This window comes from Alosa alosa, chromosome 23 (assembly GCF_017589495.1).
Source record: "Alosa alosa isolate M-15738 ecotype Scorff River chromosome 23, AALO_Geno_1.1, whole genome shotgun sequence".
In the NCBI taxonomy this organism is placed as follows: domain Eukaryota; kingdom Metazoa; phylum Chordata; class Actinopteri; order Clupeiformes; family Clupeidae; genus Alosa; species Alosa alosa.
This window is the reverse complement of record NC_063211.1, coordinates 6,158,242-6,175,370: the sequence shown is the minus strand read 5'-3', so window position 1 is coordinate 6,175,370 and position 17,129 is coordinate 6,158,242. Positions and strand designations below refer to the sequence as shown.

At 45.1% G+C, this 17,129-nt stretch overlaps 1 protein-coding gene across 1 annotated transcript; it reads right to left on the bottom strand.

Annotated features, from left to right (window-relative positions):
- Positions 1-3,855: 3,855 nt before the first annotated feature.
- lonrf2 (LON peptidase N-terminal domain and ring finger 2) lies at positions 3,856-15,361 on the bottom strand. Its single transcript, XM_048235122.1, has 13 exons — positions 13,572-15,361; positions 9,859-9,977; positions 9,412-9,534; positions 8,835-8,984; positions 8,182-8,395; positions 7,566-7,668; positions 7,319-7,433; positions 6,954-7,075; positions 6,678-6,836; positions 6,421-6,583; positions 6,136-6,285; positions 5,659-5,857; positions 3,856-5,391 (listed from the first exon to the last, which is right to left on the bottom strand). The coding sequence occupies exons 1-12, from the start codon at positions 14,353-14,355 to the stop codon at positions 5,699-5,701; spliced, it is 2,361 nt and encodes a 786-aa protein (XP_048091079.1). The 5' UTR covers positions 14,356-15,361; the 3' UTR covers positions 3,856-5,391; positions 5,659-5,698.
- Between the last annotated feature and the right edge of the window lie 1,768 nt (positions 15,362-17,129).

The window sequence follows — 17,129 nt, the reverse complement described above, 5'->3', positions numbered from 1 at the left end:
TCTCGGACATGCGCACGTGAGGCTATCTCTATCAGACGCTCTAATGATTGGGTGTGGCAAGGGAACAAATGGTTTCAGGCGGACCGGATCCTCACCAAATAGCCTACAGGAGAAAAACTGAAAAGCAGAGTATAAGCCTATCAGGTGTATGGTGATAATTGTTACCTAGACATACACTGCAAACAGACAGTTTACACTGTGTCTGACGTTCCAGCCTATAGTCTGTGGTCAGTGCTTCCCTGGGCAGTCTGTTGTCGCTGCTGTTTTGATCATAAATATAGCAGACTGCATCTTGTATGAGTCTGGACGAATGTGGTTAGGCCTATATTGTAAGGCGATCCAGTCCAGTTAACAGTTTCTCACTTTTTTATAGATACTACCAAATATGCATGTTGTGGTTAAAACCAAAATAAGACAGCCTATTTGTTTATACACACACAGTGATTGTGAGCAATCCGTTGAGTCCTGCTTCAGGGGGTGTGTAGCCAAGGCATAGCAGTTACAAAACTAACTGACTCTTCACCGTTGAAGGTGGGTCCCTGACTCTCTGGCCGCCTGTCAGGATAGACCGGTTTGGCCGTCTCAGAAGAGCAGACACAGCCCATAAGCCTAGTGTCAGAACCATACTGTCAAGTTTGCACTAGAACAAATAAACCAAAGCACCATCTTTTATTTGAGGAAAAAAAACAGAATCTCTCTCCTTGGCCTGAAGTAATTTTGTATACATTGCACTGTCTTCTATTGTCATCTTCACTTGATCTCTGTACCATAGAAGACACTTTGGCAAGAAGGCAACAGTACAGCCTAGATTAGAACATAGGCTTGTTTGGAGCACAAGGTCATGTTAACAAAATGAGTCAATAAGAGGATATGACGTAAGAGGATATTGAGATTAGACAGAGGTGCTGATTCTCATCAAGTGAGTCTCACCTTAAACACACCTTGCAAAGAAATGTGTCATCTTATGAAATCCATTAACCATCAAGCGGTAACTGGGTCTGGGACAAGGAAACTCTGGCTAATGTGTCCGTGCGTATTGCATTGCACAACATGTTGCCAAATGTTATTGAGTGCAGCTGATCTACCGCAGGGAGAGTTGCATGTGTGGGTTTGCTGAAATACAGCGGTTTCACAACCCCTCTGTGACTCCAGCATGGAGATGTACCGCAGGACTAGAGGATCAACTCACATACCGTCATCGCAGCCGTCATGCTCCCAACCAGCGGGGCCAGAGTAAGGACAGGGGTAGGGGCCAGTGACAGCCTGAGGTGAGGGCCAGAGTCAGGACAGGGGTAGGGGCCAGTGACAGCATGAGGTGAGGGCCATAGTTAGGACAGGGGAAAGGGTCAGTGACAGCATGAGGTGAGGGCTAGAGTTAGGACAGGGGAAAGGGTCAGTGACAGCATGAGGTGAGGGCCAGAGTTAGAACAGGGGAAAGGGTCAGTGACAGGACCAAGTTCACAGATGAGCTCATGTTTGAGTTTCACTGATACAGTTCCCTGTTTCTCTCTGTATATCTCTCCACAGTGGCATAGACAGGAGAAAGTATTGGAAACAATGAACAGCTTCCAATATTCTGTACAGGTCTGTGGAGATTTGGTCTACATGACAATGTTCGTAATGATATTATCTGGTATTTATTACAATCATACATGTGCTGACTCTTATCATTTCCATAAAAGACACAGGTTGCCTCAAATGTAGCCCTATGGTTCCATTAAAACAAATCTAATCTTACTGAGCAAGTCACACATGTTGTAACTGACCAGTATTCTATCTCTGAAACTGGGCCTTGGAAACTGGCTGATCACCTGAAACATTTCCAGCCTGCTCTTCGTAAGATATCAGTCTCCTCAGAAGTGGCCAGGACACTGAATCTGTCCTTAAAATAATGGACAAGTTGGCTGGCTTATCATGCAGGGCGTGTCTGCCGCAGTACTGCAATCACTTCATCCATCAGATGTATTCATGAGGCCTGGGGTTCGGTCTTGTCTCACACACCACTGTCACTGGAGAACGAGACTATAACACACACTGTGAAACTAGTGACAAACACTGCAAAAATGCATCAGTGTGTTATGGAAATTTTGTATTATGAATACTTTGTTTGGATATTCTTAAATTGTATGTGTTTTGCCATGTCTGCAAATTACTTCTGCAGAATTCTTTATTGCATACCTGAACAGACACTACAAAAAGGCCATTAACATTGGCAGGAACCGTACACAGATTCTCACAGACACTACAAAAAGGCCATTAACATAGACAGGAACCGTAGCCTACACAGATTCTCACAAAAATAACATTGCCAGGAACCGTACACAGCCACTGTCTCAGCCTGATGATGTCATCATGGCCACAACTGTGTTTGTAGCTGGTAACTGAAGCAGACTCACCTTAGACATTGGCCAATGCATCATGTTTTATGGCCATCATTTTGTCATTCCTGATGACTAAAGGGAGATTCCCATGTGTCTTCTGAAGGTGATGTTCACTGTACTGTGAACTATCTCATATGTCATACACACTGCATAACATTTGATGCTATGGTGTGTGTTGTTAAGCAGTACTCTAATTATGTAATTGAAATGATATATTATTATTTGGAATGCTGCACTCTTCAGTGGCAAATACCAGTAGAGGAGGGATTTAACAGCAAACATTTGCTGTTCATGTTTTGATTATGGGCCACTGCCCTCCTGAAATGAAACACACACACACACAGACCTAAAATGTTGTGGAAACACTGTAACAAGGTTATCCGGAACCAGGGAGTTCATACCAGCCGTGTGCACGTAACTGCACAGAAGGATGAGGGTTCTTTTTTTTTTTTAAACCTTAACCACTCAAGGATACGAACTGTGATGAATTATGTGTTGTAATGCTTCGAGGCACATGTAGATTATTAACCCTTAAAGGTGTGGTGTTCAAGGTTCTAAAATTCTATGTTGAATTCCAGATATTCTTTAGAACGTTCATTATCCAACATTCCCTTCACACCGGTGTGACACCTTTAAGGGTTATGAGACAGCCTCATGGCAAGTTCCTCACCTCCATGGTCTTCACACCAGCTTCCCTGCCTGCATGTTAGCTTCACCCACTGAAACGCCTCAGTATTTACCATCTGTTCAGGTGTTTGCACTGGAAACATACACGTGAAGGTCCCAACTCAATATCAAGGACTGACAGCACATTACTTTACACTGGAGAGAAGATTAGAGATCTCAATTACATACAGTAAAGCATTGCACTCATTGAAAGCATCACGGCAGACGTCCAGCTTGAAGTCTCCCAGTCCAGACGCGGACTCACCAGGTCGGCGGGGGGGATATCAAGGCTTCAAACTATTCATCACATTTATCTAAACATAACTTCGAAAGACTTTTTCACACGTTGAAACATTATCAAGGCTAATGTACCAGAGATTTTGACTGTGTTTGAGTGTTGGTGGGATATGAGAATTTAATCCTAAAACATGAAATATTGTATTCCAAAACATACCTGTTTAATGCATACTGCTGAGGCTGTTGAGAATGCAGATCTGTGATGAATCAACTCATTACTGCTTCCAAGTGGAGACAAGATGGTACTGCAGGGCTGAGCGGTGGCCTAAAATGTAGGCCCTAAATGGTCTTTCTCAGGGGCTGGTGCACAGATGTTCCATTTTAAAAGTACAAAATCCCCAGACAGTTGAAATATACTAATAGTGATGACTTTAATAAATGATCAACTGCTGAGCTAACCACATCCTATAAAAAAAGAGACCCTGGACAGGTTATCAATTAAAAAGTTCAATCAATTAAAAAGTTAGCAATTAAAAAAGAACGGCACAAAGAAAACATACCAGTGAAACGCTTTCATCTCAAATACAAAATAACTTTATTTTCATCATATCTTAAATGTACAAACTTGGATGAAAAAAATGCAGCATTTGTGTACCATCCCTAAACACACGAGGGTTGATGAACACTTGTGTACCATCCCTAAACACACGAGGGTTGATGGAACACGAAGATTAAATCATGCACAATCACAAACAGAATAAGTACACTGTAGAAAAATATTTAACAAACAAAAGAGCAAAGGCCTCCAATTGTACATCAATCCAATCACAAACAACTGGCAAACCAAAACAGACATATACGTAAACTACAGCACACATGGATTTAGATCAATCACACACACACACACACAAAAGAAAGTGACTTCCACGCATTGACAAAGCTCTGACGCACACAGGGTCCATACACCGAGAGACTGCACTAACAAAACCACTCAACTTACACTAATCTTACTTAAGGGTGGAGACAACATAGGTACATTAGGTCACCCCATACTTGAATGTTTGCTACTTATTCGAGTTAAAAAGGTAGGTCATGATAACTTTAAGGCCTCTGATTTTTTTTTCTCTCTCAGTGGCGTCGAGTATAAACCCACTCAGTTTCTAGGGACTACTGTAGTGTGAAGGATAAGTGTTGGTTTTCCAAATGAGGTGTAAAGAACAGGAGTGTTCAGGGGTGTTGGGTGGCCCCCTCTAGCTTATCTATCTCATGTGCATTTAGCAGAGAGCATAGATATGCGTGTGAAGCAATGAGCCACAGAGAACTAAGTCCAATTACATTCAGAGTGTTCCTCTGGTATGTACACTGTGCAGAGGAGCGGTCTCCATCCAACCAGGTAAAAATAACGGCTCCTCTCATCCCAAAACCAGAACCAGATGAGTGGTTTCAACACAAGTTCACTTCATGTTTTAAGACTGTCAATTAAAGCTGCAGAGAAACGGAATGAAGTCATTCAGGAGAAAAAGGAAGCGTTTCGATTGGCTATGAACTACCAGGGCGTTGTGCACTTGTATAGATGCTGCCATGACGTGGGAGAAGCTTCATCAAGTCCAACAATGGCTACTCTAAAATCGAGGTCTTGTGTGTCCACATGATCAGGCTCGGGTACAAGTTAAGTTACAGGGGAACATATCTGGGGCAGGGCTACAGATCCTTCTGGTTTACTACTACAGCAGAGCAGGAGCTTTTGAGGTTGAGAGCTCCCACTTTGCCATTGAACACGGTGACCAGACGTCCACAGAGGTCAACTGTTCCATCAGAGAGTAAAAAAGCCGCCCCTTTGTGAGGTACAGGAGCTTCAGTACAGGGCGAACCAGTGTGTGTGCGTATGACAGGAAGAGGAAGAGGAAGATGAGCGTACAGCCAGATTACTAAGCTTAGACTGATGGAACCGCACTCAGATACAGACGACAGGAAGCGTTTATATTGTGCGGCTCTTTCGCTCACTTCAGCTGCTACGGTGCCATAACTTCATTCTCCTACAGGGAAAGCAGGCGCTGCGAGAACCTAACTTGCCCACGTGCTGGATGTGATGATGCCAAAGTTCAGGAATCCTAAGGAGACACTTCAGACAATTAGCGCTAGTTTGACAGGGGGTCATTTGTGAAGCTCTGCTCTGAGCGTGGAGCAGGGCTGATCTGATCCGTTCTGTGGAGCCCTCATTTGGTCTAAAACAAGCAGCAAGTGGAGTGGCAGACCTGTGGAAGAGGTCAGAGTGTTCCGGAGTGTTCCATTCTCAAGACCTGCCAGTGCGTGGGTCATCCTCTCTGCTCCTCCTGGACAGGGCCCGAGAGAGGAGAGGGGGGGAGGGTGGGGGGGCGGGGTGGGGGTTGGTGGAGTGGGGTGAGGGGCAGAGGTTACCGCGGGCGTTTGCGTGTGACAAAGATGAGGACCCTGCGGATAGCGATGAGGCGGTCCTTGAGCGAGGTCATGGCCAGGATGGTGAGCTGGGCCCGGTTCTCCAGCGGAAGCACAGCCAGCAGCCACCAGCACCATGCCGGCCCATTGGGGTTGCCCTGGAGACAGAGGAGAGAGAACGGTGAATGCAGGTCAGTCTCCAGCCCTGGGAAATGGGAGTTAACATGCTCTGGTACTCACTACAAACCTTAAGATCCCTGAATAAATACTCTATTGCTATGTTGCAACAATATGAACTTGTACAGATGGATTTGTGCAGATCTATATGTTGCTTTTCATTTCTTTATTTTAACCCTCATCAAACCATCACATTACTGACTACAAGAATAAATGAGCTAATTGTTTCAATGGTTATAAATGTGTAATAAAAGTGTACCTGTGGATCGGGGTCTTTGACGGGCAGGTGTCCGAAGTGGCTGAGGATCTGACTCTTCATGTTGTCTCTGAGGGACGTGAACCAGGCCGTGGCCTGATCGTACACGGAGTCGTGCAGCTTCACCAGCTCCGCCAGCTCCTCACCCTCCACCTGAGACACACAAACATCCCCATCAGAGGGAAGACTGAGATTGGACACACACACACACACACACACACACACACAAACACGTCTTCATCTCCCAAACTCCCCACTATGCAACCCAAGAGCTGTAGGCGTAGGTACCTTCCTGTCCTCCAGGTAGTCGATCTTGGCGGTGTGGTAGCCATCCCTCTGTCCGTGGCTGAGGACTTTGAAGCGGGCCGCGCCCACCGTGTCCACCACCGAGCGCCCGTCGGGGAAGAACTTCACGTCCTTCACCTCCAGCATGCAGCCGTAGTCTGCAAACCTGCAGCCGAAGCATCAAACCACGGTCAGCCTTCTGTGCAGGTGTGTCATATTACCTTCTCTATAGGAGTGTATGGGTGTGTGTGTGTCCTTACCCTTTCACATCATCTGCAATGCACATGCCGAACTGCTTGGTGCCAGTCTCCATGGAGCGTCGGATCATGAGGCGGTAGCGCGGCTCGAACACGTGCAGGGGGCAGGGGATTGTGGGAAATGCCATGGTGCAGATGAAGATGGGCACTTCCTGGTTCAAGCTGAAAGGATTGAAGCAGAATAACAATCAGAACAACAATTAATCATGCACAATAAACACACACTATATTCAAGATTTTAAAAATGTGTGTGTGTGTAGACATCCATGTGAGACTCACTTGGAGAGCTCCTTCATCTCCTCTTCATGGACTTTTTTCCTCTCGGCCAGCTCCTCTGCCAGGTAGCGCTGCAGCACCTCCTCCATTAGGAAGGTCTTACTGTACCCCCTACTGGCCAAGTACTGCAAGTGCACATAGGACATACACCACTGTTAACAATACAGCTATGGTACGGCTGGCATATGTCAACTGCAGTGGGTAAGTGTGAGTACGTATGAGAGAGTTCAATAACTGAATCAGACTGTGTGTGAGGGTGTGCGTGTGTTCTGCATGCATGTGTGTGTGTGTGTCTCTGTCTCTTTCAGGAGTAAGAATGAGTCAGAGTGTGTGTGTGTGTGTGTGTATATAAGTATGTGTATTCTCACCTCAGACAGATTCTCTTTGCAGAGCGGGCAGTTGGGATTGTGATCCATGCAGCGCTCCAGACACTTGAGGCAGAAGGTGTGTCCACAGGGGGTGGTGACCGGTTCATAGAACAGCCTGGAGAGAAGGAATGGAGAGAGAGAGAGAGAGAGAGAGAGAGAGATGGAGAGGAGGAGTTAGGTCAGAGACATGGAAAGCCTGTTTCAGCAGCTCTGCTCTGGTGTGAGAACAGGAGGGGTGTTAGTTTACCTCATACACAGAGAGCACTCCAAATCTCCACTGTCTAGGAGGTCCATAGGCACCTGCCTCACACCTGGAAACACGCGCAGGGCTGCTGACGAACTGGGACAATCTGGAAACAAAGACACACGAGCCATCAGTTAGGCCACTCCAAAAACAACCCAACCATTCGCAACAAACACAGGCACTCACAGGAGACAACCCAAAGTGCTTTACAATTGAGGCCAGCAGAACAGATGATGTAAAATGCATAGATGAAAGGAACAGAGATTAATGGTGGAATGACTTGCTTAAGTAAAACAGAGGTCACATTTATTTTAAACTTTAGCCATGATAGTCTGTTAAGTGCCTTTGCACACTCCTGTACAGTAGGTGGCGGTATGCACCAAAGAGTTGTAATCCGCCAATAAAGCAAAGAAGGAGAAGAAGAGGTCACATTTCATCACAGACATAAGTCCTAACTTCACTGGACATCCGCAGGTAAACGGATGAGCCGTTTAAAGTTGAAGTGAAGTTAGGACTTGTGTCTGTGATGAAATGTGACCTCTTCTTCTTCTCCTCCTTCTCGGAAAGAAAACAAGCAGAATGTCTCAAAAAAGAGAGAGAGGTGAGAGTGAAAAGGTACCTGCGGGCCGATGGAGTTTGCAAGGGGGCGCTGGGCTGAGCTCCCCGGACCCCTTCCTCTTGAGTGTGGAGGGCACGGGCAGGGCGGACAGCACCGCCGTCCGGCTCTTAGGGTTCTCAAACAGGCCATCGGGTTTGGGGATGGCCAGAGAGGAGCTGCCAGAGCTGGTGCTCTCACTGCCCCCGCTGCTTTTGGACATGCTGGCACTGGCGTCCTGTAGGCACGGCAACAGAGGAGGGGAGAGGGGTGGTGTGAGACTTGGCTACAGATAGTTTACTGATTAAGAAAATACGTCGCATGTGTCCATATGCTAATGTGGTCCACTGGGCAGTGATGGCTGCGGATTTAGAAGAGCGGGTAGATGCGAGAGAACATCTGGAGGTGCATGATGTCAGAGAAGGGAGGTGCATGAGGACCGAGTGAGAGGAAAGAAGTGGGTGGAAATTTGGGTGGGTGTGTCTAAATTCAAAGCCAACAACTCTCAAAGCCATCCTATAAGTGTTCAGCAAATGGTACAGGAATCGATAAGGAATCGTATCGATAAGCCGACTCGACAATTGCATCGATAACGATAATTTCTTAACGATGCCCATCCCTAGGTGTGTGAGTGTGTGTAAGTGTGAGTGACTGACAGTGTGTGGGGGTGGTCTCACCTTGGAGCATCCCGGTGCGCCGAAGGAGGGGGGCAGCGAGTTGACCAGGGAAGAGGGCTTCAGACGAGACGACGGTCCACTCTGCCTTGAGGGCAACGGGGCAGAGAGACCATCCTCCTCAAACACTGACGAGAAGAGCTCACCCAGGACCTGTGTTAAAACACAAACAGACACACACACGTTAGAAATGTGGCATAGACATCAGACAGACATCATAGGCATCAAGTTTTCTATCAGTATTTCTATCTGACAGACCCTGTCTCAAGACTCAATCATTAACTTGGTAATAGGAATCCTGTCTCAAGACTCAATCTATTAACCCGGTAATAGGAATCCTGTCTCAAGACTCAATCATTAACTTGGTAATTGGAATCCTGTCTTTCAAATGCACTGACCAAGAGTCACAACCTTCCAGTGTCTCCCAGGAACTTATTCCAGTCCCATTCAGGGCAATCATTAGGAATGACCTGGATGCTTATTACTACATTGGACAGAACTCTGTGTGTGTGTGTGTGTGTGTGTGTGTGTGTGTGTGTGTGTGTGTGTGTGTGTGTGTGTGTGTGTGTGTGTGCAGTACCTTCTGTGCTTCGAGCTTGACCACGCTCCAGCCTGGCTTAAGGGCCACGCAGTAGAAATACTGCTGCAGTGCCTCCTCTGCCCTTCCAGCTGCACTCAGAGCCTTCGCCTTTGTATAGTGGGCCTGGGGATTTATGGAGAGAGAGCATGTAATAAGAATAGACCCTTTCAACAATAAAAACAAAGCTTGAACATTCTATTTGGTTCCCAATCTACTTCCTCTGCATTAAGATAACATATGGAATGTTAAAAAGGAAGTCTTGTGGGGCCAACTATGATGCTGATAATGGAACTCTCTTTAAGAGGGTATAGTATCCTGTAATGAGGTCAGAGTGGGCCATGGCATGTAGGTTAGGGGGTCAGGGGGCCAGAATGTCTGGTGCTGGACCAGAGATTTGTGCTAGTCAGACAGATATGTCACTCCAGGGTGTGTGGCGGTCATACTCACTTTGGGGCACTGAGGTTTCAGTCGGCACACGCTGTCCGCGTCCTGGATGGCTTGGCTGAAATTCCTCATTTCCATGTGCAATTCAGCGCGCCGTCCCAGCAGCCTGCAGATAGAGGGCGCTGTGGAGAAGCAAAGAGAGGCTCTGTCAAAAGTGCTGAAAACCACTAAAGAAATGGGGACAATTTATGAAGCAGAGTTTAAACTTGTAGCCCAACCATGGCATACACACCCAAATTATGACTCATTCCAAAAGAGAGACTGCATACCCTCAGTGTTACTCAGATAGAAAAATGTTTGCTTATATAAGTATGTGTTGATGTAACACGTTATATAAATGCACTACTGTGACCTTCTCTCAGGAACCTCAAAAAACTTTAATTGTGATGGAATTTACTAATATCAGAGCTCACTGATACTCTGGATTATTCCAAAGTATAAAATATAAACTCATAAAGAGCTCCAAAGTCAGCCCTATATATCTGGCGCCAGACACATAAGCAGACAATCTGCTTGCATAAAATCCAGGTCAAAGAAGTGGAACAGCCCCCCCCGTTCTCCGCATCCCACCACAGGCCTGACCATCCCTCACGGAACGTTCTGGCACACCTGTGCCTACTACTGTTACAGACTGAAAGGTAACACAATATGAGCCAGCATTTTTCATCACTTCAGGCCATCCTTAAAAATATTTTTGTTTGCAGTAACAGCCAAAAAAAAAATTAAAAATGGGTCGGTAGGTAGGTCAATATTTTTTTTTTCAAGATTCAAAGTAAAAAAAAAAAGTTCAATTTTGGTCATTGTGATTACGTAGGGAATGAATTTACACAAATGTGCATATCGTGATCGTAACTGACTGGGTCTTCAACCCGCGCCTTCAGGCTAATTCATTGCAAACCTCATTCTGATGCAGGTTATATAGACCAGCCTTTTCAAACTTCTTTGACCTGAGGCCCGGTCATGGCAGACTTTTTTGGGTCATAGGGCTCATCTACATGTACCCAGAAAGAAGGCTACAATAGCTCTTGGCCACGTTATATTGAAATTTGACTATACAATACTCAATGCTATACAGTATATTATATACAGTCTCTGCTCTGTTTCTAAGGAAGTTCCAAAAAACAACGTCGTTCTATTAAGTTTCGTTAAATAAATAAATAGCCTTCTAACAGGTTGAAGCGGAGCTTTGATACCAACGCTATCGATTAGTTTCAGTTTCTCTCGCAAGAGACGCCAAGATTGAATGAATGCTCATACCACCACTTAATTGTAGAGCTCCATGTTTAATGACATCGATAGCAGAAACGTTTGTTTTCTTTTTTTCGTCGATCCGCGGTTTCTTGATCAACTGCGCAGCAAATTATCAGATGAAGCATCGGGCCTAATTTCACTCCACGACTCCATGAACCAGCAGTCTCCATGTTGCGGACCCATATTTCGAGAAATGCTGAATAGACCACAACCAATTTCAATACTCCGACACGGTCACCGCTAGACTAGGGGAGAAGGGATGAGAAAGATCTGGCCACAGTTCTTCCAGAACTTCGTGCCAAGTAAAAGCGCTATCAGTTTGTGTGAATGAAACGAAGCGTAGGCCATAGTGTGACATGCGTAAAACCAATGGTGTAGAGATGACGCCAAGTGAGCCACGCAAAGTGAGCCACGTTTGCATGTAGGCAATTTATATTCACAATACGTGGGCCTACTAAAAGAAATTGTATTGCATTTGTATTGGTTGTTTAGAGTAAAAAACAATCGGTCGGTATTAACGCAAAAGTTTACAACCGCAAGTCGGTCGGACTAAAAGGGGGCAAAAAATAAATATTTGGGTCGGTTCTAAATTGACAGGGTCGGTCGGGTTACGGCAAACGAAAATATTTTTAAGGATGGCCTCAGTGGTATGACGGACCACAGTGTAGGACTGAACGAAAACCCTCAAATTGCCACTTATCACTGACCTGGGTTATCAGTCCAACAGGGGAAAGCACGGTCACAGAGTAGATTCTCTTCATTCTGGACACACGTCATTGCCAATTTGACATGTCAATGTGGAGGATACAAATACGTTCGCATTGGGTTTGTTGAGAGCCAAAACTGGAATCACGGAAAAATCTGGATATGAGCAATGACTGACCCTTCCAGTGGCTAGTGAGACAAGATAACTGATGATAAAACAAAGTGCAAACTTTACTTCTCAAAAAAACTGTATTTACTGATAGCCAGTGTTGAGCAGGCTTTAGACTAGGCTCACATTCTTAGTTTAGAAGCACGTCTCTGTTCACTGTGTGATGGACACACACACACACACAACCATTTCCACTGGGCCCATTTTTATAGCACACAGGGGACATTCACACAGCACCACCCACGCTCTATCACACACAGTGAGAGAACAGAGCAACACAGTTATTGCCATTGGACGCTGATACTGTGCTCAGTCCCCAAAGTCTGACCATGACACAGCAGCAGCAGCAGCAGCAGGCCCGTTGGTCTCTCACCATTACAACTCGTGTCTATTGTTCTCTCTCGTCATGTAACGACCCAGTATAGAGATCTGCTGTCCCCCGCCCCGCACTACTGAGTGCCCTACCTTACATAAACGGGTCAGCATCCAGCGACCCCGCCTGCAAAACCAGGTCAGGTCAGAGCAGATGCACAGGCATGCCGGATCCCAGGCTAGATTAATCAATCTGTCAGCAAATGTGACTTCCCTGCTAACTTACTTACAGAAGAATGGCTTAGACAAAGCACCCAAATGTTTCAGACAATACTACAACGGCAATGTTTTAACACTGATGTGTTCTGTGTGCTATGCGTAAAAAAAAAAAGTTCGAATAAATCCCTTTAAGACTGATTTCTACTGTCAGGTCACCCGCAGTATGAGCATTTCCGTCTGACATAACCATGTCTCTATTGAGGTTACTGCGCTCATAACAGCATTCCAACAGGGCACTGAAAAGCTCAGAGGAGTGTCTGCGACCTGGCCTAGTTCTGCAGGAGCGTAATAGGGTGAGACACATGCCCTCTTATGAAGTTAGAGACCCCCAAAATGAACCCACTTTGACTATGATACTGCACTGGGAGGCCAGGGCGCCCACGCATTTCACCCCAATCCCATACAGCCACGATGACGTTCAAGTAGCAGATGGTCTCTCTGGGGTGACGTGTGGCGGACGCCAGCAGGCCGCGAGTGTTTGTTTGGTAACATTCGAGCGTGTGAAAGCTCTGTACCAACACACACGTCTGTTCTAGCTCTCAATATTTTGCTGTATTGTAGAGATGACACATTTCATGTTTTACAAGCCTAAATGCTACTATCAGAACAAGAGCACACCGGCAAATTGCTTGGGAGTAAACGCATGCGCAAACACAACAATCTAACTTTCATAACACCCCCTTCACTCTGATATAAGTATTATAAAACCGTATTGCTCCATGAAAGCGTCATTGCTTTCTCTATGTAAAGTTGGTCATTGCATTTCGTTTACAACTGTGCAGTCCATAAAGGTTATGCAACTGCAAAAGTCTTCAGGTTAAGAGGGGAAGTGTGGGCATCTGCATTACATGTTACATAGCTTGTTGTTAACTAGCTCAGCCTACTTGAAGTGGCGACCCCTGTAGTCGTTATATGACCACTACAGCCAAATGTAGGTCAATCAGTCTCGTTGCAAAACCAGTTACTCGGATGAGATGCAAATTACTTGCCAGTTTCTTACCTATTTCCACAGCTTTATTGAACTTTTCCAATGCGTTGGCCAGGTCATGTTTCTTCCACATTCCGTCTGCTTCCAACCAAAGTCGTCTGGATTTGCTTTCCGATTCAAACCATTTATCCAAAAGACTGCTGAGTACAACATTGACTCCATTAAATCCATGAATACGATTCTCGCCGTGTGTTTTGTTTATTTGGGAATGACAACTGCTGCACTCCTTTGCTTCAGTGTCTTCCAGGCACCGCTTGCAAAATGTATGGCCACATTCTAATGTAGTTGGTTCGGATAACAGACACTTGCAAAGTTTACAACTAAATAAGTCCAAACATTCATCTTCCTCCGATCCATCTCTGTCAGCGCCCGTGCACCCGTTGTTAGACCTGCCACTTGTTTTTGAGTCGTGAGACGTTTGTCTTCCGTTGACAATGGTCTCAGTTTTGGGGTCGCTCAACTCCTTTCCGCGAATAGTCCGCGCAATACTTTCAACCAAAAGTCCGAGTTCATCAGGCAAAAGCCTCTGAATGTTTGCTGCTACACGATATGAGTCCAAAGCGTCCCCTATCCGACCAGCTCGAGCTAACGCGTCCGCTTTGCGTAAACACAGTCCCCGGTCAGGCTGGTGTAGATCTGCCAGCTGAGAGCTGTAGATCTCCACAGCAAGGTCGAAATCTCCAGCCCGACAAGCTTCCTCTGCAACCTCAAGCATTTCAGGACATAAACCCTGTGCGTTAGGGTTCGATATGTCATGAACGAAATGTTCCGTGTGGTTTTGTATTCCCGCGTCCATCGTTGTGTAATTGGCAGCAAAATGTGGGTTAAATTACACAGCTATCTATCTAGCAGTGTTACACAAGCTTCTTGCTAACACGAAGAGCGCCTCCCATGTCCCAGTAAAATTATAAAACGAACCCACCGCAAAAGTAGGCCCTGCCCTTAAACATTACAAAAGTCAGATTGTCCAAACTGCCAAAATTAAGTGGAGCAGACAACGGCTACAGAAGCCCCACTTAAAGTGACTGTTGTATGCTGATTAATACCCTAGACATGTTTCATAACCAATATAGACCATAATCGCTTCCGTAACTATGATGCTCCGCCAAGAAGTCCTCAGGTAACGATAGCCTAGTTTCTGTAGTTGTGAAACGTTATCCTTTACCAGTCCCAACATTTCCTTTCAATATGTACTATCATGAAAATATATATCTACTGAGCCGGCTGACTTACTTATCTAACCTATCCTGGTACACCCTAGCTTCAAACTGGTATTCTTGAAGGTCTAACGTTAGAGTTTTGTTTCGCAACACATTCGCGTAGCTATGTAACGTTGCTCTACTTCACCCGGTGAGCCCGATCGTTTCAAATACAGTCACTATCTGCCTTCCCCATTTCCTCCAGAAAGAATGTCCTTAATTTTCGAAAAAACGGCCACTCGACGTCCACTTCACTCAATGTGTCGGTTTTTATATAAGACCCGATACCATTAACATTACCGACTAAATGGCCGGTGTTTACGTAAACCCTAACTTAGCGCCAGCCAGCTAACGGTTATCTAACCTAAGAAGAAAACTCTTGTTGCCTTTCTCTTGATTTCAGTCACTCATTGCAGTCCCGAGGCGTGTTCTGTAGCTCGTCTACATCATGTCACGATCCCGGATTCAATGTTGTTCGTATATATTGTATCCCTGATTTCAAAGTCGAATGAATTCGTTAGCAAGGCACTAGTACCACACATAACAACACATTGCTGGCTAACGAAATCTGCTCACACCGTCATCACCGTCCCGATACGCAGGCGCCACGTGACGTGCAGTGAATAACGCCATTGGTGAATTAAACATCTACCTTATATAACTACATAAATGGTTGTATAATCAGAGTTGGGTCTAACCGAAGAAACTGAATGAGCACAGTCCTCATGCAATCGGTGGTCAATGAATTCTATGACAGTTCAGTTGCCTACACACTATGAATTATATTTCACTTTGAATTCCCTTGAATTCCCTTGGACTTTTTGTTATTAGCCTAGTGGATGGTAGCCTAATGCATTAAGTGAAACCCACCGCAACGCTTTGTTTATGCAAAGATTTATGTAAGAGGTTAGGCTACTTTATGTAACATATTTATTGGCCTACATAGAGACGAGCTAGATACGAGCACTGGCGTTATGAAATTAACTAGGCCATTGTTCAGTTTTTAAGCAGTTAATTTCATATATCGAGAATGTGGTCATTTGAAACGCTCACTTTTTGTAATTTAGTTGAATTTCAGTTGTTAGCCTATCATAAACACTGTTATCACATCTGTGTTAATATCTTCCACCTCTGTCATATTCAATGGATTGTTCATTACACGTAGACTACCTGGAATAGCCTACGTATTACACAAAACATGAACAATCTAATCATGCATATATTTATTACATAACTCCGTCAAAATAAATATAGTCTATAGATAATGTTTATTACCGGTGCCATGTCCATTAAAAAACTGCCATCCCAAATACTATATGCAATGCAGATACCCCCAAACTATAGATTTGTTTTTGAAAATGGCAATTGAGCAGATGTAATATTTTCCAAAAGGTGCAGCTAGATGTTATCAGTGATTGCTTCTATTTCAAGAGAATAATGCATCTTTGCAGTTTATATGCTATCCCGACAAACACGGGACGTCCACCGGACCTCATGCCGACATTCACGACGTCCCCGATTGGTCCCGAACGTCATGTTCTCTAGCGGACGTTCCGGTGACCTATTGACGTCCGGAGCAAGTTATCGTTTGGTTATTGCGTGACGTCCGGTGCAGGACTTTCTGGGGACGTCACCGTCAGGTCCCTCAGATGACATTTGCATTTGGTCATTTCAAATACCTCCTAAGGACCCGACAATAACGTTATACCGGGGACATGGTGGGGACGTTTGTTTATTCACACATGGCAGCGGAGTTGAGAGCGTTCTGGCTACCGCCTGCAGGACGGAGACATCACATCCATGCACGACTTCACGTTACACGTCTGGGGATGACTAAAGTATCTATCTATCTAGTCTCTAGCAGTAGCTGCATTAGCCTACCGTAGTCTAAGCCAACATATCATACAGTTTATCAAGTTGTGCGTCTGTGAGCAAAGTAGAACCATATGTTCTACTGCCAATCCAAACTTTTCTCATCTGTTGTTCCTCGTTGGTGGAACACACTGCCAGTTCCTACAAGGGCAGGGACATCCTTCTCCATTTTCAAAAAACTCCTGAAGACCCAGCTCTTTAGAGAACATCTCCTCTCATAGCAACACTTACAACAAGTCTTACTGATCCTAGCACTCACCAGCCGTCTTAAACTGACAAGCAACTGTTAAAAACAGCACTCACTGATGCACTTACTCTTACTGTACTCTAATGTTTTTAAATTGTCCTAAAATTGTTGAGAATTGCTCTAAAACTTAAACTGTTTACCATGTTGTTAGTCGCTTTGGCTAAAAAAGCGTCAGCCAAATGTAATGTAATGTAATGTAATATGTCTACTTTGCTCATAGATGCACAACTTCATAAACTGGGAAAAGGGTTA

Excerpts from the sequence above, each read along its gene's own strand:
- lonrf2 (XM_048235122.1), bottom strand. The coding sequence starts at position 14,355 with ATGGACGCGGGAATACAAAACCACACGGAACATTTCGTTCATGACATA. Across the intron at positions 9,535-9,858 it reads TGAAACCTCAGTGCCCCAAA|GCCCACTATACAAAGGCGAA; the intron begins GTGAGTATGACC and ends ATAAATCCCCAG. Across the intron at positions 7,434-7,565 it reads GAGTGCTCTCTGTGTATGAG|GCTGTTCTATGAACCGGTCA; the intron begins GTAAACTAACAC and ends CCTTCTCTCCAG.